Source organism: Wyeomyia smithii, chromosome 2, assembly GCF_029784165.1.
Source record: "Wyeomyia smithii strain HCP4-BCI-WySm-NY-G18 chromosome 2, ASM2978416v1, whole genome shotgun sequence".
Taxonomy (NCBI): domain Eukaryota; kingdom Metazoa; phylum Arthropoda; class Insecta; order Diptera; family Culicidae; genus Wyeomyia; species Wyeomyia smithii.
The window spans coordinates 9,188,222-9,211,927 of NC_073695.1; the positions used below are offsets into that span (position 1 = coordinate 9,188,222).

The 23,706-nt window shown below is 40.4% G+C and overlaps 4 protein-coding genes across 5 annotated transcripts; 3 read left to right on the top strand and 1 right to left on the bottom strand.

Annotated features, from left to right (window-relative positions):
• The first annotated feature begins 304 nt into the window (after positions 1-304).
• Positions 305-939, top strand: LOC129722119 (coiled-coil-helix-coiled-coil-helix domain-containing protein 7). The gene is made up of 2 exons (XM_055675357.1): positions 305-443; positions 579-939. The coding sequence occupies exon 2, from the start codon at positions 613-615 to the stop codon at positions 865-867; it is 255 nt and encodes an 84-aa protein (XP_055531332.1). The 5' UTR covers positions 305-443; positions 579-612; the 3' UTR covers positions 868-939.
• On the top strand, positions 305-18,369 carry LOC129722117 (isocitrate dehydrogenase [NADP] cytoplasmic). 2 transcript variants are annotated; one of them, XM_055675355.1, is made up of 2 exons: positions 305-443; positions 16,984-18,369. In XM_055675355.1, exon 2 carries the CDS (start codon positions 16,998-17,000, stop codon positions 18,225-18,227), a length of 1,230 nt encoding a protein of 409 aa, XP_055531330.1. In that variant the 5' UTR covers positions 305-443; positions 16,984-16,997; the 3' UTR covers positions 18,228-18,369. The 2 variants fall into 2 exon arrangements, with proteins under 2 accessions (XP_055531330.1, XP_055531329.1); XM_055675354.1 differs by lacking the exon at positions 305-443 and adding an exon at positions 1,361-1,521.
• On the top strand, positions 18,293-19,619 carry LOC129722118 (uncharacterized). The gene is made up of 3 exons (XM_055675356.1): positions 18,293-18,569; positions 18,623-19,010; positions 19,072-19,619. The coding sequence occupies exons 1-3, from the start codon at positions 18,430-18,432 to the stop codon at positions 19,492-19,494; spliced, it is 951 nt and encodes a 316-aa protein (XP_055531331.1). The 5' UTR covers positions 18,293-18,429; the 3' UTR covers positions 19,495-19,619.
• An 84-nt stretch (positions 19,620-19,703) lies between these two features.
• On the bottom strand, positions 19,704-22,234 carry LOC129722116 (uncharacterized). The gene is made up of 2 exons (XM_055675352.1): positions 21,324-22,234; positions 19,704-21,263 (listed from the first exon to the last, which is right to left on the bottom strand). Exons 1-2 carry the CDS (start codon positions 21,983-21,985, stop codon positions 19,964-19,966), a joined length of 1,962 nt encoding a protein of 653 aa, XP_055531327.1. The 5' UTR covers positions 21,986-22,234; the 3' UTR covers positions 19,704-19,963.
• Positions 22,235-23,706: the final 1,472 nt, after the last annotated feature.

Here is a 23,706-nt window from a genome sequence, read left to right on the forward strand (position 1 = left end):
AGCGTCGTGCCGAAAAATCACAATGTTTCATGAGGGCAATTTTGAACAAAAAGAATTATAACTAGAAGTCACTTGTCACGTCCTCGGGGCTTTATTTTTAAATAAAGCCCCGATATGTTGCCTACTGTCAAACGTGTGGAGTAGGGCTGCCATCCCCTTGATTTTAAGATTATATCAGTAGTTTTACTGGCATAATCTTTTCAGCGTGTATGTAAATGAAATAATTCCTAGTCGAATTTGATATAAGCGTGCAGTCCATCTCAATATGTTTCCACCTCTTTCTGTATAATATCAAAATCGATTTCTTCTTGTGACAGTGACATTTACAGGATTTATAAAAAAAAGTATTGTTTTGTTGTCTTGGTTTTCAAGCCGGGTTTCGACTTAAAAATAAAATTTAAATATAAAAAGTTTGTACTGTGATTGTTGTGCTTGTGCTACTGGTGAGTTAAGAACTTTCGATTACCTTAAACTAACCAAATGATCATGCGATTCATTATATAATAAATACCAAACGCTTGCTGTTAACGCAATACGCAAACTCTTGATAAAAGTGTTTCACGGGGTTTCCCTTGTAGAGCCTGCCCAGCCAGCTGCCATTGGCATACGAAAATGCCCAAAAACCCCGATGCCGAGAAAAACAATCCATGCCTGGCAGAGCAGGATCTGGTGCACAAATGTTTGAACAAAAACAACTACGACCACAGCCAGTGTGAGCTGTACTTCACAAACTACACCAACTGTAAGGACTTTTGGTATAAAATCCGCCGCGAAAGGCGAGCCAAGGGCCTCTATCCCTACCTGCCGGATGTCGAGGATCGAGCTCGAATCAAGGCGGAGCATATGAGAACGAAACCGACTGATTAGTGTAGTGATCGGGTGGTTCGGAGGTGTAGTGCTAATTGAATCTATGTTATAATAAAGCAGTTTTTTTATGATTGCGATTGAAATGATTGAAATTAATCAAAAAAGTGAAATTGTCATACTACTGTTCTTGTTTTTGAGTTCAAAACGGAACGATTATTATAGCGTAATGCTTGTTGCATACCTTGCAGGGGTATTTTTTAGCCTGTAACATGCTATAAAGTTTATTGGCCTACCTAAGCGTGACTCCAGACAGTTTGGTCTTAACGACCCAAAACAGAACATGGTCGTTGTATGGAATGTGAATGTATTTAAATAACTATTCAATTCTCAATTCAATTTTTACTGTTTAATAACACTTTTTCGTCGTAACGGACCTTACTGACGTATTAGTCATATGCAATGCTGCATACGCAAACGTTTCCAATATTACTTATACCAACAAACCTGAAACCGGTATGTGCACATAGTAGGGCAATGCAAGAAGCATCGGCAAACCTAACAGTCCAGTCATTGCTCAGATTCCAACGGGTGTGGTTGTGTTCAGGCCAGTTTCTTACGTGGATATACGGGTCACTTCATTGGTACCTTCCAACCCCAAACTTTGTGAAGTTTTTACTTTTTTGATTTCCTGTTCCGAACGAACAAGCAAAATAGGTAAGATAATCAACTGGAGAAACCAACATGACTACGTGTCATCTATTTGGCTTCCATTAGGCCTAAACTAGTTCATTGGATGAATGGCGAAAGAAGCTTTTATCTATTCTTCAATTAAACACAGTATCTGTGATTTTATTCAAAGCTAGTCTAGTGTTAGATAAGCACTCTCAGCTAGCGACTGGTCAATGAACAGGTTGTAGAGAGCGTTTCAAGTGGCTGGTAAAACAAACTTCACGATTAACAGCGGTAGCAGACGCCTTTGGTTGCCACAGGAGGGTGTGTGGCTACACGTCACTGTTTCGTCAAACCAGTGAGAGCGTATACGAAACCTCCAACAATTTATGGGAGAAAAACTGCACAGCAAGTACCCACCTATCATTGAATCCATCCCAAAATTCAATTTATATAATCGTAACATTAAATGGCGCATCAGTAACGAACTGCGTGATTAGTTTTGAACGCAAAGTTCAAAATAAGTGTAGTGGTGCGTTAACAAACGAAAAAAAATTCATGCGCAAAGCAAATTTTGACTCGTCACGCCACAGGCCAGCGATAAGATGCTGATTGGTGGAACGTGGATTGATAAAAAACGCATCTTGTTGCCAAAGTACCGGCCACTATGGTGTTACGTATTTCTAGAGAAGGTCATCCGCAGGCGGCGTGTAGAATTACGTGAGCCGGACAACCAGTTAATAGGTATATGAACACCCGTGTTCTACCTAACGATGACTGCGAGACATGGTCAGGAAGAAGCAGCTCGCAGTGAATCAAATGTATTTCGTTTTTATGGTGTTACGGTCTAAGGCGTGGAAGGTCAATGTCGATGGAAATCGGTGGCAGTTTCGGCTGCTTTGGGTTTTGTATTTGGTTCAATTTGAATATTATTTACGTAACAGTATTTACTTTCATTAGAAAGTCATCAGAATTTCTCTAGGAACTTTATTTATTCATGCATTATATTTGAAGCTTTCTATTCAAAGTTAAAAAAGTATGTCTCCCCTAATTTGAATCTTCTGAAGCTTTCAATTTTTCTCTTGACATTCAACTGGGAAAACGTAATGTTTGATACAAGAAATGTTTAGAGGTTTCCGATGAATGGCAAAAATCTACATTTAAAAAACCATTTGGCTTGCAGTGTTCTTTGATTTAAAGTTGATGATTTGTAGAGCCAGTCCGCTGATGTGTGTGTACTGCTGGAAAAAAACTACATACCTACAACTGAACAAATTTATTCTGATTCAATTCTTTCCCTCCAGAAAGCATACCTTACGGAATAATACGCTTCAGTGATTGTACACGAAGCCCGTTAATCCCGACAGTTCGAAAACTGCCGTTAAAACGAACATTTTTCCAGGGAAAATAACACTACCGATAACATCCCGCTTACATGAGGAAGATTTTTATATCTGCAACCTAAGACTAGCAATGGGCAAGATCGATCCGATTTTTGCAAAATCGATCTTTTTGGGTCGATTCATCGATTTTTTGAATCGATTTCTTTGTGCGCGATCTTCTACTGAATCGATCCTTTGGATGGCAAGATCGTTTTTTTTTCGCCTGAAAAATAAATGTGTGCAAAACGGATTGAAGAGAATAGTGATCTAAGAGCAAGCGCACCGGTGAGTTGCCATTTGAGTTGCTATTTTCACAACGCTGGCCGTTGCTATTTTGGATAGCAACCGATTTTCGCACCGGTCGTTGCTAATGGGGATTACCAATTCCACTATTTCTTTTTCACACCGGCAGTTGCCAATTTCTGAAGACCGTCACTAGCCAGCGTTGGCAAAATGTTTGTTTGTGATGTATTTCGCATATTTTTTGCGGATCTAGTAATAACCAACTTATCCGTCAGTCAATCGTTTCCGGAATGATCTACGTTCTTTCTACTTCACAAAATGCTCCCTCCATTTCACATAACTTTGTTTTAATTTTGTTTCCGTTCTCCCAAGTTATCGATAGCATAATTCTGTTGCAGATTTTTATACTTGTGCGCCATAAATTTTTTCATCCTTATATGTTTATTTAAAGTAATTCCTTAAAACTGGGCACGTCCCGCAAAGTTGGCTTAAATGACTATTCTACTGAAAGCTGGCATTAGTTGTATTCTGTATTTCATGCTGTCTCGGTTCCCACAGTTTGCTATTATTATTTGAAAATTTGCCGCCAAAAAGAACTTAAATATAGAACGCGTAAATTGTTTTCGATTATTTGATTGATTCTAGTGATGAAGAAAGTGATTTCGCAAAACAAATTTCCTTGTACGCGATTAAGAAAATGGTTTTTGGAAAGATTCGGGGCGACTCTCAGCCTAGTAAATACCCAAAAAAATCGCCATACGGAGGAAGGTGCCATCCAGCGTTTTAACAACGGTCTATACCGATGACCATTTCCAACGCCGCTTTCGAACGCATCTAAGGTTGTTTTTGAAACAGCGGTAAAGGAGATAAGTGGTTTTTTATACAACGATCGAACGAAACGGGAAAATAGTTGGTAATACTCCCGAGCAGATTTGCTTAAACCTTCCAGGTTTATTGAATAATATTGGCCAATCTTGGGAGGATTTGAACTTTCCGCATCGTTTAAGTTGCAGACCAAAATGCCAACCAAAATGGTCATCTCAATAAAAAACCTATACAAAATGTTTACCTGCCCGAAAAAACACCCTGTGCCAAATTTCAGCTCAATCGGAAATAAAATTGAGTAGTGGTTCACGCCGACACTTGCGTCCTACGACGTGTTTAACAAGCGAGGCAAAACACTTCGTCTTCCGAGGCCGACCAATTGAGTCCGCATTCAAAACACTCATCGTAATATTATTACGAACATTCACTATCGGGCACAAAAAAAACAACAGTTTGACATTTCATCAAATAGCAACGAATCGGCTCGTTGCTATCGCGTTGCCAAATTTAATAACTCGCTACTACCCGAGGTGGGGATTGCTATTTCCCAAACCAACATAGCAACTCCCGGTGCGGTTGCCGCGTTATGGTGGGAGTATCCAAACTAGCTTTAGAAACTTCAATTTGGCCACTAGTGGGCTTGCTCTAATAGAATAGTAATCTGCGGCCGAATTCCGAGAACACTTTTTTTTGAAGAGAAGAAAATTTCTTTATTGATAGTATACAATTTTTTTTCTTCTCTCCGAAGAAGTGTGTGCTCGGAACTCGGACACTGATCTGAAAAATGTGTCAATTTTTTACCGGGATGACCATAGTTGAAAAATGGACTAAAGTTCAGTAGACATGAAACCGAGAAAAACGCATTTCAAATGTTTGTGTTGGTTCAAACAATTGTCTACGTCCATGACAACTTTTTTCATGAGTATGTCACCACCCCCACAAGGTTCCAGAATATCCAGCTTTCCACGAACGGTAATGGCACGCTGCCCATTTTGACGTTTTCTGTAGGTCAGTGAAGCTGGATAACCTTGTCGTCGAGTTGAAAAAGAACAATCCGCAGCCAACTTGAGTCCCTCCAGTATTTTTAACGCAGTAACCATTTTTTGCATTTGTAAACGCGACATCAATAGACAAACCCGTATGAAATTTGGCTAATAAGCATGCGTTGTGAAATATATCAAGGATTAGGGGTGGGTGAAACGGCTCTTTTGCAAGAGCGGCTCTGAACTGACAGCGTTGCCAGGTCATTTTTTTTTTAAATCTGGAAAAGGCAAAATAAAAATCTGGAAAAAATCTGGCAGTCATTTCGTGGGGTGAAAGGTTAATTTTTCGGATAAAAGTCTTGGGGTACGCAAAATTTGTGGTGACAAAATTGCAAAATTTCGCGCCAAAATTTAAGTGATGACCTTTTTGCGGAACAGAGAAAATAAAATCTGGATAAAATCTGGATCATCCATGAAAAATCTGGATAATTGGACATCAAAGCTGTTTACCTGGATACATGTTCAAAAATCTGGATAATCCAGCTAAATCTGGATACCTGGCAACGCTGCTCATGGTTCACAATGATTCACGAGCGTTGACAGTTCGTGTTGTCTCGGTAAACTTCGGGTTCGCGCGAACCAAGCAGTTCTGCTGCGCCCAAAGAACCGTAGTTCTTTTTCGTGAGCCGTTCGTTCTTTCGCTCTTTTCTAAGAACCGGTTTATATGAACGGCTCGTGAGCCGTTCGCCCATCCCTAGCGAAGATGAAAAGAACGACGAGACAAATTTGCACTTCGAACTGAATATAGATTACCGACCACAAGACCGCCTCGAAAGTTTAACATATATGTATTGTATACAATCATTACTAACTGATTGGTGTATATTGGGGTGGCAATGGACTTTGACAGTTTTATTTAGAAGTAGTGTTCAATGTTTAGCCCTCACGAACAGTTAGCAAAATTTCGATTTTTCGGATAACACCCGACCTCGACGTTTTATACATTTCTAATAACCCGTTCACATGATGTAATATTGCTCAACTTGATTTCAAATCCCATACTCCAAACTTTTCGTGAAAACTAGATGTATGTATGTTCGAGATACGCGATATCACGTGATATCTGCTATAGTGTGATAAAGGCATAAGACATTTGGCTCAAAAAAAAACTATTACAAACTGTGCTTTTCTTCAGAAGTCGAGAAAGTGAAATTTAGACCAAATACTCCTGAATTCCGATTGAGCTGAAATTTTGCATTGCATTGGATATTGAATTTACCATTTTGGATATTAGCCAACATTATTTCACATTTGCTACCTCAACCTATTTTTCAACTCGTTAACTCAAATATTGCAAAAGTTGAATTAAATGTTCGTGTATATGCCGTGCTGCATTCTGTTCAGCATGGTGTCGCGCTCGCCATTTTTGTTTATTTGAGTTTGTGCTGCGGATGTTCCGATTTTTTTATGAATTGGGTTGTTCAGCTATATCAGTTTTTTCTATCATCTGAAAGATCTGAATTTTCTAAGTAAAACGTGATTTAAAAAAAATTCTATCATTATCCTTCGCTTTTTAAATCACGATTTGAATTAGCTAAACAACCCAATTATACAGGTTTGGATTGCTCTTAGTGCATCCTAAACAATAGACCATTTCACGAACTGACAGGTGTCACGGATCCTGCTGATGTTGATGATGCTTTCACGTGCATTATGTCAGCGGTTCCAAACTTTCTGTCAAAATTTTGTTCATGAATCAAGTTCACAAACGTCTCGTGAAATGGTCTATGGGATGAGCGACAGCGAAAACTTTTAGTAGAAAAAAACCGCCAAAGAGTACACGCGGTAAAAGAAGATGGCAATGAACTAAAAAAGCCGTATCGTTAGTAGATGTTGTGAACGAAAACTCGTTGAACATGATTGATAAACCAGAAAACGCAAACAAAACAAAATCTCCATAAATATAGCCAAAAAAGGTCGTAAAAAGCTTATACCAAAAAAATCGATTTTTGGCTAAATCGATTTTTCAGGCCCGATTTTTTTATGAATCGATTTTCATAATTCTGATTAATCGATGCAGGAGAATCGATTTTTTTTCGAATATCGCCCATTGCTACCTAAGACGGCTGATGCATTAAATACGATATGTATGCATGACAGTCAGAGTTGCCAATAAAATTTTCAATTTAACTGGAAAAAGGCTGAAGAAAAAACTGGATTCCAAATAAATTTGTAAAAAAGCAATAAAATGATTTTGAGAGAGCTTTTTTGTTATGGAGACTAAATCCAGTGTCAGTTTCGAATACAGCAACTAACGAAATAATTCTTCGCACAAAATTACTCATTTTAATCAGAACTGTTTTGTTTCGGGCTTACTTTTTTTTAAATTATGGACTGGAAAATTTCCTCTAACAGCAGCAAAATTTAAAATTACGCAATCATTCTACCTCAAAATTAAGAAAATAGAGCTTTTTCATTTAATTTATCTTCAACAAAAGTATTGACGCAGCATTTTCTTCCGTTACATCAGTGAAGTTTAAATTTCAATTATTTCTGACTTCGCTATCTTTTGGTATCTAATTCTTCTAACAATTTTTTAACTGCTACGCCACAGAAAATAAATAGAAGATTTTTTCCACGGTGTGATAAATTTGTTTGGTTTTATCTCAACCATGTCATGCAGTCTTTAATTAGATCGTGTTTGGTGCGAGAAGATAGAATACTGAAAAAGCTGTTAGAAATTGTCAAAATAATTTATCAATCTACAAAACTTACGTTTTAAAAATACTTCCGGAAACCAATCGGAGCTTGAGTGAATAAAAAACTGGATAAAACTGGCAAATATCTGGAAAAACTGGAAGATTTTGGGAATAAACTGTTTGACTGGATCACTTGAAAAAAACCTGGAGGAATCCAGTTTAAACTGGAACATTGGCAACCCTGATGACAGTAGCTTGAATCTAAGACAAGACGCGACAGCTGGCTTCTTATTTTTCTTTTCGTAGCGGCCGTCATCCCCGTCGAAATTTTTTTGAACGTTCCATACCGTTGATGCCAGAGTGATTATTTTTAACAACTTCTGCAGGTCAATGAAAATAAAACAAATTAAAATTGCAATATATAGGCGAATAATACTCAATTCTTATTTATTATTTTATGTTCAATAAAGCATACTTCTACTATCAAATTTTTTCTTCCTATGTTTCTTGGTACCCAAATTTTTTCTTTCTAAGTTTCTTGGACTTCAACCGAAATAGTAATAAACGATTAATCAATGCATTTTTAAAGTTATAACAGTGAAATACATTACTCGGTAATATCATGTGCCTTGCATACTTTTGCATCATTATTTATGAACAATTTTAATAGCTAAATTATGACTCTCCAGCATCACTGCTTTACAGTGAGAAGTAACCTCGTTGTATTCTCTACGTGACGATTGCGTTATCGAATTCAGCCAATCAGCAGCCGGTTCAAATTGGTTGAATGTAACGGTGACCAGCTGTCACGTCTTGTCTTAGTCTGCAACAGAGGGGATTCCAGGGGGGATCTATCTGTCAAACATCGTGTAACCAACATATTCGGCAACATGGTGTTTGTTTTGGTTTTTGTTCTATTTGGTTATGAAATTGATCGATCTGGGGGATTCACTGCTGTCAAATTTCATATATGTGTGCGTTATCGCAGATCAACTCTGGTCCATGACGTTTGTTGGTCCATGACGTTTGTAACTATGAACAATAATGGGGGAAAAATCACTACATAACACATTCATGAAAGTTTTTCGCGGTTTTACGAGTTTTGATTTAAAAACGTTCCGGTTTTATAATTTTTCACATCGATCAATTTAGTTAACAAAAAGAACGAAAACCAAAACAAACGCCATGTTGCCGAATATGTTGGTTACACGATGTTTGACAAATAGATCCCCCCTGGTCTGCAACAAATTGCACATGTGAATTCATAATGCAATTGAGGCTTAGTTAATCCTGTTTTGAGAATGTTCAAACAAGTAAACTTCGTAAACTGCAACTCGGTACGTTTGCAACGATCATAGACACGCTAATATTTTTCCTTAGAAATAAAGTCTTACATGTCGGCAGTTGTTGAATATATTAACGTACGAAACCCGGAACATTTTATAGTAGATTTGATCAATAAAATTGTATTACTCTTCATGTGTTTATGTTAATACTCATTGAAGAGTACTCACGGAAACAACGCAGTCAAAGTAAGGAGATTGAGCCAAGTAATCTACGAGATACACAAGGTCGTGTTTGAATGAATCTGCTGTTGAGAAGGTTTGTAATTTGCAAATATTTTTCAGAACTATGTCGCAAGATTCATAAATGCGAAACGAGAATAATTGAAAACCACCACTTTAAAAAACTGTCCTAAACTTCCTTCAACAAACTGTTTGAAAGAACAGTGGTTGCTTTCCAAGATAGTTTCGATGTTCTAAGGTGCCTAACCTAAGACTGCTAACCTAAGACGTGATCATTCCGCTAGTTTACGCCACGCAAATGGAACTAAGTGAGGGGGATTTAACAAATTTATTCATTCATAAGTCGACACCTTAAATTTCTAAAAAAAAAAACAATTTAATTTTTAAAAACATGCTTAGATATATGAAAAAAGGAGTACGCTAGCGACATCTATCTAAACATATAAAAATGCAGCTCTGTCTGTCTGTCTGTCTGATACATATAGGCTTGGAAACTACTGAACCGATCGGCGTGAAATTTTGTGTGTAGGGGTTTAAAGGGCCGAGAAAGGTGACTAAGATAGTTCGAAACCCCTCCCTCTTGTGGAAGGGAGAGGTCCCATACAAATGAAACACAAATTTCGCACAGCTCGAGAACCAATCAACCAAATTTGGCATGTGAATGTTTTAAGAGGTAACAAATATGTCCATGATGGTTCGACACCCCTCCTTCTACTGGAAGGGAGGGGTTTTACACAAATGAAACAAAAAATTTTGCACATCTTGAAAAATAATCAAGTAAATAGAACCAAATTTGATATGTTGAGGTTTTTGAGGGCAAGAAGAGTTTTCATGGTGGTTCGACACCCCTTCCACTTCTCAATGGGAGCGCTCTTATACGACAATACAATACAATATCGCACGCTAGGCCTGGGAGGCTAATGTGGTCTCGATCAACTAGATTAGTTGAGAGAATTCGTTATCGATATTGTTTTTTCGGCACATTTGGCATGTTGTAGGATAAGTACAACGATACACCGTGCCCCAGTGCTGAGTCGAGAAAATTTCAAGCTCGAAAAGATCCTCCACCTGATCGGAAATCGAACCCAACATCACAACCGTGTGGGAGAGCTCATTCAGCTTTGACAGACCCAGGGCGCGTGCTTCCGGGTGGCGGATGGGAGCTAAGGTAGATCATGAGAGGCAGATACCTACGTTGTAGCTCTTCCTACTCTGATCTCGGCAGTCTCTTATGTGGGAAGGATTCATGACTGGTCTTCTTCTTTCTTTGTTGGCTAACGGACCGTTCACCGGTCTAGGCCCGAACGAATTAGAGATGTCCAACTTCTTCTGTCTTGGGTAGCCGTTCTCCAGTCTCCTCGTACACCAGCAGATCTTACATCTAGTTCTCGAGCAAGCAAGCCAGCCCGCGCCGGTTCATTGAGAGATCGGACGTTCCAAGTACCCAATTTCCAATCGTTTACCTTAAACTTTTTCCGTGTTCGTAGCCTAGGTCTGTGCCGATTGATCCGTTACGTAATTCTAAATTCGTTGTTCGTGGTTGAAGAAAGGTTTCGGTATGCTACCTGACCAGGGTCACGATACCTACATCCTGCTGATGGGGCTGCCGGGATACAGCATTCCATAATTCAGCCGCCCGCTCCGGGTCACCCAGTCAACCACAAATCGTATATCAATGTATGAAAATTATCGCAAATATATCTCAACGAAGTCGAAATCGTAGAACGCGCTTTTTATCATGCGCAGAAATTCATCTTTAATTGTATATCATGGTGGAGTCTTTGCGATTTACGATTGTAGGCTTAGAGTTGTAAGACAGTGTGAAACAAATCACTTTCTATCGGATATAATCGTATATAAATACGTATATCAATGAATTGCATACCATTATTCCTCAGTACGTATATCGCCTCCAAAATAGTACGTATATGCTGTTTTTGTGCATCAAATGTGAGTTTTTATGATATATATGAGTGCGGATATTGGAACTTAAACATTATTATACGTATGAAAATGTTGACTGGGCAGACGCTGTTGTATGCCGCCCCTAATATGGGGATGCATCCGCGTACGACCCCCTTCCCAGTCACCATACGACTATATTTTCCACCGGAGATTGGTTACCCGATCTCCGCTAAGGTTACTCGAATTCCGGTCGGCACCACGTGGAGGCTGGGATAAGAGTTGCTGGACAGAGGTGAATGGCCACATTGGGGTCTCAAGTTACACGTGTCCAGCCATTTGCTAACCACATGACGGGTCAGCTAGTTATTATATAAACAAAAACATCTATCCAGAGGATTATTAAAATCAAAGGATGATCTATGACGTCTGTCTGTTGGGTTATTTTTTGGATTTTTAGAGGCCAACATTCAAACGCTTTGGGCCACCCTATTTTAGGTCCGATTGAGCTGAAATTTTGCAAAATGTGTTTTTTCAGGCATATTTCGTATAGGGTTTCTTAAAATGACCATTTTGGTTGGCACCCTAATGAACAGTACGAGAAGTGCGTCAGTGGAAAACAGCATAAAAAGGATTTCAACCAAAATGATGATCGTTGAGTTAACGAACCTTTCAAGAGTTCAAGATGATGAAGAGGTACAAGCTGGATGCGTTGTGTTGACGGTAGATCTACAGAAGATATTAGTTTGAAAATAATTGGGAAAATGACAGCATTCTCTGAGTTATTTTTTACCTAGTTTCTCCAGAATCCTCAGTGGCGGAAGGAAATATATTTATTTCACTTCGTCTTTAGTTCAAGCTGTACAGACTGACCTTAACTAGTTATTATATCGTATACTAATTTCAAAACGTTGTCTAGTTATATTCAGTGGTGGGCACCATTCCGCTAATTCGCTAATTAGCGACGCTAAAATTCAGTTAGCGATTTAGCGATTTCGCTAATTTTTGACCTGGTTAGCGAAACTGTTAGCGTCGCTAAAATTTTGGCCTTCGAAACGCTAATCGCTAATTCGCTAAATTTTGTGGAGAAGCGACAATAGAAATATTTAGAAAAACTGTGAATTGCTGATGGCTCTTGTCAGTTTTTTTTACCCTAGAATGGAGTTCCAGTTATCTTACAAGCCACAGGAGCATTTTGAAAAACAAGCACAAGGTCTAGATTGAATTTTTGGCACACCAAGAACTTTGATGAATTGCAATGCGCTTGAAATTATGACAACTTTGGTTCTATTTTTTCGATTCAGATAATAATTGAATTTTCATGAAAACATTCCTAAGAGTATCTATTTTCAATGCAAGCTAAATAACTTTCGTTATTCTTGTTTTTACAAAATCAAATATGAATACCGTTTCGTGAACCTCTTACTGTAAATAGCTTTAAAAAGTAATTGTTTTCGTTTATTTAACCAAAACAGATCAAAGTGGTCCAAATGTTACAAAACATGAGCAATAAATATAGCGATATGACTATTTACATATTAATAAGTTAGCGATTAGCGAAAGTTCCGCTAATGTGGGTTTAGCGTTTAGCGATTATCGAGCTAAATTTTCCGGTTAGCGACTTAGCGATTAGCGTCGCTAAATTTTCGGTTAGCGGTGCCCACCACTGGTTATATTAAAGTCAAAACCATCACTATTACTTAGTAAATTGAAACATTTCTTCAGCGGGCGGTTTTGTCCGAATACTGTTCGATGTCTAGTTGTCCAGGACAGTGAACGTGGGCGTGATCGATGCGCTGGCACGTAGATGTTTACCTGCTGTAGTAGGTCAGGGCAATCAATACGATTGCTCAGTATATCGAAAGCGAACATGCGTTGTAAGAATGTGCGTCTCTGGTGCAAGGGTTCCAGTCTAATTAGTCGGCATCGCTGATCATACGGTGGTAATCTTCGAGGCTCAACCCAAGGTAATCGTCGTAGAGCGAAGCGAAGAAAACATTGTATCCTTTCCATGCGAACCGATTTGTCTTGTAAGTAGGAGCGGAGCCACAATATGAGCCAGCTAGGAAACCTAACTTTTCTAGCTTTCTTAGTGCTAGATCTTGGGGCACCTTATCAAAAGCTTTGGCTAAATCTACGTAGACGCTGTCCACTTGGCAGTGTTTTTCTAAATAAGTGTTGAGCATGCTAGCGTAAACCATGAGGTTCGTAGTAGTAGAGCGGTTTTTAACAAAACCGTGTTGATATTGCGATATTATAGGTTTAGCTGCTGCGTACATTCTATCGTGAATCAGCAGTTCGACTGTTTTTGTAAGACAACAGAGAATCGAGATTGGTCGGTAGTTTTTAACCTCGTGTGCGTTGCCGGCGTCACGGTAGACAATTTCCACGCGCTACCTTCTAGTAAAGACAAATTGAAAATGCGGCATATCGGTAACGCGAGTGCCTCTGAGCATCGCTGAATGAAGACAGGAGGTAGTTTGTCCGGACCGGGGCCATTCGACGGGTTGACATATTTCAGCGCGGTGGTAACCTCGGCAGTAGTGAATGTCGGACGTGGCAGGTGTGCATCGTACGACGGCAAGGAATTCAAAAACTCGGGGGAAACAGGTGTAGGGATGGGGTTGTACACTGATTTGAAGAAGGTAGCAAAAAGATCGACCGAAGCACCAGTGTCGTTGCTGGTTGTGCCCTCGTAAGTCATCACTGTCGGGATCGACTGTGTATCTTTCCTGTTTTTGAAGTGGCGCCAGATAGAGGATGGATTTGCCTTAGCCTCGCTTTCGATTCGAAAAATATAATCCCGATAAGCAGAATGTAGGCACTAATCATAATCTGTCTCTAGCATGCGAAGGGTGATTCCGTTTTCTGCGGTACGATGGCGCATGAGCCGGCGACGTGCTTTACGTAGAACGTTACGTTTGTGCCTGAGTGTTGTAGCATGAAAGTCTAATTCGGGACCTCTATGGTTTGGTATCCGATAGAAACTTTTTTCATTGGAATTTCAGGGTTGCGTTCATCTACGTCGCATTTTTTGGGGCCGAACGCTAAAAATTATCGGTGAATTTATAGTTATATTTCAGGGAAAACAGGGAATTTCATTTTCAAAACTTTTCCGTTATCGGTTCACTGATAAACTCTAGATCATTCTTTGCCTGGACAACTGCTCGGCTCGAAATAGAAACTGGAATCTTTTTTAACGTAGGACTACGTCAAATACCGTACTATATCGAGATACATTCTGCGGAAACTAAAACCAAGGTGTAACGTTGGAATGAAAGATTTCAAACGGTAATACTGATGTAACCACATGATGGATTACAATAATCAATATGTCGTTGGATTGATAAAATGATGGACAATTATGTGATTCCTCAGTTATCGATATCATTTCATTAAACAGTACCAATCACATGCGAGCACGCCTGACACTTACTTCATGAGTAGACACCAACTGCCTGATGTGATATCGTGTATAGCAGTGTCAAAAAAATTGATAGAATCTCCCCGTCCCAATAGGTCAACTAATGTTTGCTCCCATGAGCCTAGGCTATTTTGAAGTCTTGAAGGTGAAGCTTTCTCGGAAAGTTCGTAACCACCTCCACTATCAGACAGTATTACGTTCTGCTGTTTTAGAATGTTATTAAAACTGATGCCTTGTAGGAAAACCTGCTGGCACAGGCAACAGTACTGCACCGAGCAATGTATGAATAGAGCGCTGGTCATTCGTCGTCTATCAGTGCAGTAGAACTCGATATTCATTTGTGTGCAGCCAAGCCAAGTGAAGACTACATTGCCGCTGTCGACGCACAGTGGGGCGTGTTGGGTTAACGCGTAGGTATCGTTTTGCGATCTGGAACACAATCGAATTGCTGTTTGAGTTGTCTTCTTCTTATTGTTTCGTATAGTAGCAAATATCTGAATTCAATATGATTATTCGGGTGCCGCAAAATACGCTGCGCCACCAGGGACAACAAAATTCTGTACGTGTCGGTAGAGGCAGATAGCTGGGTATATAAATTAGGGTTCATTGTACAGATAAAATGCGTTGTTTATTTTTGAACTCTGCACTGTGTTTTTTCTCATGTCCATTTTAAATTTCCTGTGAATATACATTTTTGTTTAAAAACTGTAATTCTTTATCGTTATTTTTTCCATGAACTTGTAACTGCAGGAAAAATTTTGTTATGTGACATCTTTGCCATTGTTCACAAGACAAAAAATATTGTTTAATTTCTACTAAATCGTACTCAATTTGGGTCTGTATAATAGGGTAGGGAAAAGTGATCGATTTTCCAGAACCAAGTTTTTTTGGTTCCTTTTGGGGTCCCAAAAAACCCCAAACTTACCTGAAGTCGATTGGTTTTGTCTCCGCTTGGCGCATTGCATTTCAAATTTGTATGAAAATTTATATGGGAAAACCTACTTTTTTTGCATTTACCTTTCTAGGGAGCTTAATAATGCTCTAATAATGCACTACTTTATGTTAAGTATAGTATTTTAGAAGCCTAACAACTTTTTTTTTTTGCCAACATTACCAATGTACCGGCGTCATCAGTAGAATTCCCATCAGAAGTAGCTTGTCGTTACGAGTTTGTACACTCAGCTGGATCAAGCAAACAAATTAAGGTCAATATTCTAAGCGTAGAAAGAATGTATAACGTGTTTCAGAGGTTACGTTTGATGGAAATCTGACTGACGCCGGTACACTGGCAGTGTTGGCAGAAAAAATGATTTGCATTTTAAATTTGGACATACTTAACTTTGAACAGCTCTAGTATTTTTTTTTTTTTTTTTTTTTGGGACACCCCAGCTCTTTAGTGTCTTCGGCCAAGTTGTTAGGCATCAAAAAACCTTCCATTTGAAGTAATAAAATTTATGGTTTAAGCCATTTTGAGCTCTTTAGAATGGAAAATGCATAAAAGTTGGTTTTTCCATACAAATCTTCAAATATAAATTTGAAATGCAATGCGCCAAGCGGAGACAAAACCAATCGACTTCCGATAAATTTAGGATTGTTCAGGGCCCCAAATAGAACAAAAAAACTTAGTTCTGGCTTTCTGCTATCAAGTTTCGCTTTCTCCATATCAGTGATACCAAATGTGCAGATTTGTCTGCAAAACGCAGATTTTTGGAGTCCGTGTGCAGATATTTATCGATTTGCAGATATTTGCAGTTTTTCCACGGTTTCTGCAGATTTTTGTAAGAGTCTCCTTATATTTGCGCAGATTTTCTCAAAATGTGTGCAGATTTTTACAGACTTTTGCCTGCGCGAGCGAAATTTTTTCGTATCACGGATAGATTTTTTTCAGATTTCGAGCACATTTTTCCGGTTTTTCGAGCAGTTGCAGACATTTTTCAAAAACATCTGGCATCTCTGTATAGAAGCTTGCTTTTTCGCGTATTGAAGAAAATTGACTGTATTACAATGAATGGTATTCGATAATATTAAGGAGAATTTTTTTCTACAATAGAGTGCTGCAAATAAATAATCAAAATACAAACCCCGTTCGATTTTGCCACACACGACACGGCAGAATTTTCCTGTTGCCAAGATTGAACCATGCCAAAAATGAACGGTTCTCTTTTCATGACTTTTTTTCATAGATATTTCCACCAATGAACTAGTTTTAGTTCCAAGTCGTTTGAGGTGTCGCTTCATGAATTCGACCTAGATACTTGATATTACTACCCGTGTAATAAGAGGCTTAGTACTGCTTAGATCATGATCATTATATTACCGTACATGTTCCGGACATATTCCAGGAACCGTTTCACCGATTCCGGTCATCCGCTTCGGCAACATAAAAAACCAAAATACCCTTCTTTTGGAGGATGTTGAGCTTAAATTTGTTGAAATAGTCAAGAAAACTAAGAAATATGATAACACATAATCGCTGTGAGAGAACTTTCTAATATTTCTCTTCTCGCCTCCTTCTCACTCCAGCCTGGTGATCAAACATGGCCCCGAAAATCAAAGCCGGACCGGTGGTGGACATCCTCGGGGACGAGATGACCCGTATCATCTGGGACTCGATCAAGGAGAAACTGATTCTACCCTTCCTGGACATCGAGCTGCACACGTACGATCTGGGCATCGAGAACCGTGACAAGACGAACGACCAGGTGACGGTCGACTGTGCCGAAGCGGTCAAGAAATACAACGTTGGTATTAAGTGCGCTACTATTACGCCGGACGAGGCTCGCGTGAAGGAGTTCAACCTGAAGCAGATGTGGCGTTCACCAAATGGAACTATTCGTAACATTCTCGGAGGTACCGTGTTCCGTGAGGCCATTATTTGCAAGAACGTACCCCGGCTAGTGCCCGGGTGGGAGAAACCGATCGTCATCGGTCGTCACGCTCATGGTGATCAGTACAAAGCAACGGATTTTGTTGTCCCCGGTGCCGGTGTTCTGGAAATTAAGTTTACCCCTGCCGCGGGCGGTGAACCGATAAGCTACGTTGTGCACCAGTACAAGGGACCAGGAGTTGCCATGGCCATGTACAATCTGGATGACTCAATCGTCGACTTTGCTCATTCCTCGTTCAAAGTCGCGCTTGACCGAAAATTCCCTCTTTATTTGAGCACAAAGAACACTATTCTGAAGAAGTACGACGGTCGTTTTAAGGACATTTTCCAGGAAATCTACGATAAGGATTATAAGAAGCAGTTTGAAGCTGCCGGAATCTGGTACGAGCATCGTTTGATTGATGATATGGTTGCCTACTGCATGAAGGCGGAAGGTGGATTCGTATGGGCCTGCAAGAATTACGACGGTGATGTACAGTCCGACACGGTCGCCCAAGGTTTCGGATCGCTTGGTTTGATGACTTCGGTGCTGGTCTGCCCGGATGGCAAAACGGTGGAAGCTGAAGCTGCCCATGGAACCGTTACCCGTCACTATCGCTTCTACCAGCAGGGCAAGGAAACCTCGACCAATCCAATAGCGTCTATTTTCGCCTGGACTCGTGGTCTGCTGCATCGTGCCAAGTTGGACAACAACGCCGATCTGAAGAAGTTTGCTGAAACGTTGGAAAAGGTTTGCATTGACACGATCGAATCGGGCTTTATGACCAAAGATTTGGCCATCTGTATCAAGGGTATGGCCAACGTAACCCGGGCGGACTACCTGGAGACTTTCGAATTTATGAACAAATTAGGCGATAATCTCAAGGCTGCGCTAGCTTAGGTTACGTCCGTTGGTGGAAGTAGGGCATTTAATTGTACAACTATCTAACAATTTAGTATTTCCGTTATTGTGGCCGAAAGCTGTATTTTTTCTGGAAGGAAATAAAAATCTTTTGGGAGTTTTCTTGGCGAGATTGCTAAAATATTTTGTTTAAAATAATAGCTAACGCGTAGTAGGCTTCGAAAATCCTGGTTTGTCAAAAATGTCTTCTATAAAACCAACATCTGCTACTGCAAAAGTTGCACCCGCTTCTGGTGAAGCGGCTCCAGCTTCTGCAGCAGCCAAAGCTCAACTCGAAGAATCGACAGATTACACTTTGGACACAGAATTTTTCTATTACTGGTAAGTGTGTCGTAGCAATAGACGCAGAACTAATACCCTCTTCAAACTTTCAGTGCCGTATTGCAAGAGTCTATTCCAGCCTTACGGAATCCAGGACATCAAGAACTGGCGAATAAATGGCTCACAAAACTGTCGGAACCTTCGCTGAACATGAAAACTCTAAGAGAGAAACGTAATCGCTTCCTAATGATGTTGTGTATTTGTTTGTGTAGTGCGACTCTTCAATTGCCTTTCTTGGCGATTCCCGCCGGGAAGCTTCCCGAGTTGACCTCCATCAAAAAGCCCAAATTCGACCCACCAGCATGGCAAGTCAGCACAACCGAGTGGAAGGAACATCTAGCTATGTTAGCTGAGCTAGCGAAGAAACTAAAACTGGCCCCAATTCGCAAGTGCCAAACTCACGCCAAGCAGTGCACGGGTGGAAAGGACGCACGTGGAACTGTAAGCAATATTTTTGTTACCAGCGTGTGATTTATGTCTAATTTCTACTTTTTGTCATCAGTTTCTCGATCGTCAGTTCGAATTTTTCTTGCATCTCGCTCGGACTTACATGCAATCGATGACGGTCTATCCGGCTAATCGAATGGCCTGCCGATGGGTGGAAGCGCTCAGCCAGATCGATCGTAATTGCTGTATTCGTGCCAAAGGCATTCGCAATGACTACGCTCTAGTGCTTACGGGTTACCTGCTGCAGCATCAAGTTAAGGGTCCCTTCAGAGTACTACCTAGCCATCCGCTCGAGCCACTTGTAGACGCCGCTAGGAAAGTGGCCGCTAACAAGCCGGTAAATCGAATCGACGAAATAGCGTTCAATGAAAAGGGAGATTTCCTGAGTAACTTTCCGCTGCCGGAGGAAGGCGCTTTTGCGTTTATTTCGCTCAGTTCGGATATGATGCAGAAGATGGGAAGTTTGACTACATCCTGAACATGGGGCTGCGACTAATGAGCATTCAAAAATTTTGATGATTTATCTTACTCAAATGAAGTTTCAATATATTTAATTTACTTTTTGTTTGTACGTCTAAATTTAAATATCGACTAACACAGAATAATGACAATTTTTTTCTGGTTTTATCTTGTGTATATTTTTTACGAATGCTCCATTACTCAGAAAGATTTTTTAATTTAGCATCAGGGATTGGGAATTGCTATACAATCGATTCAAACATTTTTTTGAGATTTTTGCCATTTTTATTATTGACAGATTTGGAGAGGTTACTCATCTAACCTTGTACTTACGCGTGATGATAAATTAAAACATGATAGAGTTTATGCTGAACAAAATTAAAAGGTAAGGCATACCTTGCCAGAATTGAATTTTGTCAAAACTACAAAATATATTCTCGTATATGCTTAATATGCGTTCTATTAAAAGTTATCCAACCAGGATCCGATTACTCTGCAACCTTATTGCCACCACTGGCGGCTTTGGAAGCTGCCTGCAACTGTTTAACCTTTTCTTCGGCTTTCGTTAGCATCAGCTTGAAGTAACCGTTGATGCACTTTCGCACGTGGGCCAGGAAGGAATTTTCGACGAAAAGTCTAATGTGTCCATTCTTAACATCCCCGTTGACATGGAACTCGATAGCATCCTGCGTTTTAAACATATCCACCTGAGCCGTGAAGGCCATCACCTTATTCAACTCCCAGCGTGCCTTACTGATGGCTATTTCGTTGTTCAATTCCGCCTCGTTGGCGAACTGAAGCCGAGGACGTTTGAAAATGACCTGCCGTTCACATTTCAGCTGGATTGTACGAATGTCTTTTCTATTGATGCTCGGAGGAACACTTGGTGAAGGATCCGCGTTCGGTAGACGGGTTACTTGGCAGAGGTAGATTTTCTCCAGGATGTCTTCGATAAAGTCGAGCATACAATCGGCCCACATGTCCTTGATCTGTTGCTCGGTAATGATCATACTCTTATCGGTTAACTCGGTTAGTAGGATCTGACGCACCGTAAATAGTTCATGTCCAATAGGCAGCATTCGACAGATTTTCCACTGTGGAATCGGTTGAAGTCTCGAGTGTACAACTCCGTTATTCGCAGGATCGACAGAATAGTTGTGTGACTTGCGGTAACGTTTTACATTAGTAAAAAGCTTCTCGAGGAGTTTGTTCAAGGGTTCATTCTGTGCTTCACTGCAAACCTCATAAGCTTTCGCGAAGCTGAGTTTGAACTGTTCAAAATGAGCCACCGAATTACAAACGCCGCCAATGTTAAGATTCAACTCGAACGGATCCTGAATCGACAGCATCGTGCCAAAGTTGAACGGCGGATAGTCTTGATGCTCGACAGCTCGATAGTATGGCTGCAATTCCCGCACCTTGGACTGCTTCATTTCTTCTACCGAGCAAAGCCGTCCCACGTAAGGGGAAATCAAGTTTGTACCGAAGTCAAAATTAGCGTAATATTTAAAAAAGTTCACCAGCAACATGCGAACCGATTCTTTGTTAAGCGATACGAAATTGATATCCCGGGGGTATCCTAAATTCCACGGACCGTAGTTGATGCGTGGGATACCCATTTGAAGGTCCTGCACCGAAGGAAGCAGTGGCAGCTTTTTCGTCTGCAGATAAAATATGAGCATCATCACGATACAGTAACTGTTCATCTGTCGGTGGTTCGTCAAGAGGTACGCACATTTTGACCAAAACTTGATGATTACTGCCAACTCATGAATACGATAATCGAATCTGGAAAATGGAAAACAACCAAACGAAATTTTGAACTGATCAGTTATTTAAACAACTCACCTCGTAACGGCATAAATGAACTTGCTATTGTAACACCCGCGAGCATTACTAAAGTTAATATCGCAGGTCAAATTAGTGGGTATGTGAACGGCCCGCAGAAGTGGCACCTTAGCTCCCAATATCTTCACCATACCCACAAAGTTATCATCCCGCAGCATGCGGCTGCAAACTACGTGAATTAGCTTGATCTGATCTTGTTTACTCTCCTTATTCTTATAATAGTGCACGTAGAAATCCAGGTCTGAGTCTCGGAAAGCCAACCCCGACTTGATGGAACCAAAATCATATATCATGAACCCGTTATCAGGAAAGCGCAAAACATTGGCCAGATCAGCCTTCACGCAGCCTACCGCCCTGTCAATTTCGTCCTGCGATGGCTGAAGGGTGTGAATCAATGCCCTCATGGTATGATGTTCGTCTGCCTTATCTAGCCTATGCAGCGTCTGGAGAATCGGTTCCACTAGATACTGTAGATTTTTAGCGTCTTGTTCTTCCTCGCTTGGACCTTCGCGTTTAGATTTCGATTGACGTTTCGCCGATAGCTTCCGTTTCCGACCTTTTCCCTGCTGCTGAGCAGGCTTCGGCTGGGCACCGTCCTTCGGTGCCGGTTGCTGCGCTGGAGCAGCTGCGGTTGAAGGTCCTGGTTTTTGCTCATCGGCCATCGCTGCTTTCGGAAACAGTCACACGCTGTTCGGAGGATGTAAGCGGCACAGTTTAGCGACTTACCGGCTATTCGTTTCGCTTATCAAGTGCACTATAATGTTAAACAGGACGGCAATGCTTTTTTTTTTTGTTGCGGAAATACAAAGCACCACTTGTTTCAAACCTTTTGGCTACCGATTCTTTTTAGATGAACATCAAAAAGATGATGAAAAAAGGACGCTGCACAAGCACCACAAGCACAAAAGGCTGCGAGTTTTTCTTTGACAGTTCAGACGTATTACTCATTTCCTTCGAATGGTGTTGGCAACACTTACTTACACTGATGGAAAAACACGTTGGACTCCACCAGCGTTGCCAGGTATCGAGATTTAGCTGGATTATCCAGATTTTTGTACATGTATCCAGGTAGACAGCTTTGATGTCCAATTATCCAGATTTTTCATGGATGATCCAGATTTTATTTTCTCTGTTTCGCAAAAAGGTCATCACTTCAATTTTGGCGCGAAATTTTGCAATTTTGTCACCTCAAATTTTGCGTACCTCAAGACTTTTATCCGAAAAATTAACCTTTCACCCCACGAAATGACCGGAAGATTTTTTCCAGATTTTTATTTTGCCTTTTCCAGATTTTTAAAAAAATGACCTGGCAACGCTGGACTCCACAGAAAAATTAAATGTTAACTTCTCACAACGATTTTAAAATATCATAATAAGGGTTTATCAGAAAAAAGTTTCTAAATTCAACAGTTATTTTATTAATTTATAAAAAGTCAATTTGGCTGACAACTTTGATCCAGAGATATGATTTTATTTTTTTTTTCTTCATATATAGTTTATTTGACACGGCACAAATACAATTCAATGTTTAAAACGGCGCCAATTATATCTGGTAGCTTACTTTCTAAAGTATCTTAATAACTAAAAACAAATTTTTTATCCTCGCTGCCGACTACGAGCTGAAACTAAATCTAACTTGAAGCTAGAATATTTTGCATTAAAAGCACAGGTTTGCTGTTTGATGGTTTTCATTGCCATAGGTAAGCAGCATATTAAATTTGTTCCGCTGCTGGGCCAAGATATTACGGACTGGCATATTGGGTAGTTTCCATCGGGCCTTGAGAGTATTGTGCGGTCTGTTTGCTGTTTCCGGATCCGGGATCTTAACGTGTTCTTGTCGTTTGGCTGGATGTAGGCGGAAGGGGATAGGACTAAGCCGGCTGCCTACCTTCGGCCTGCAGGGAAGCTATTAATCTAGACCTGGCGTCACGGTGTACAGGGCATGACCAAACAACGTGCTCTATGTCGTGATAACCTTCACCACAGGCACAGATACCACTCTCCCCGAGCCCAACACGACGGAGATGCGCGTCAAATCTATAGTGATTGGACATAAGCCGGGACATCACGCAAATGAAATCCCGACCTACATTCAACCCCTTGAACCACGGGTTCGTCGATACCTTGGAGATTATGGAATGTAACCACCTTCCCAGTTCCCCCTTGGTACAAGAATTTTGCCAACTGATGATCGTATTCTGACGTACAAATGCGAAAAATTCATTAAAGGCAATTGGTCTTTCATAAATATCACCGTTTGTTGCGCCCACCTTAGCCAAAGAGTCCACTTTCTCATTACCCGGTATCGAGCAGTGAGAAGGGACCCACGCTAAGGTAATCTGAGTAGATTTTTCGGATAAAGCACTCAGATGTTCCCGTATTT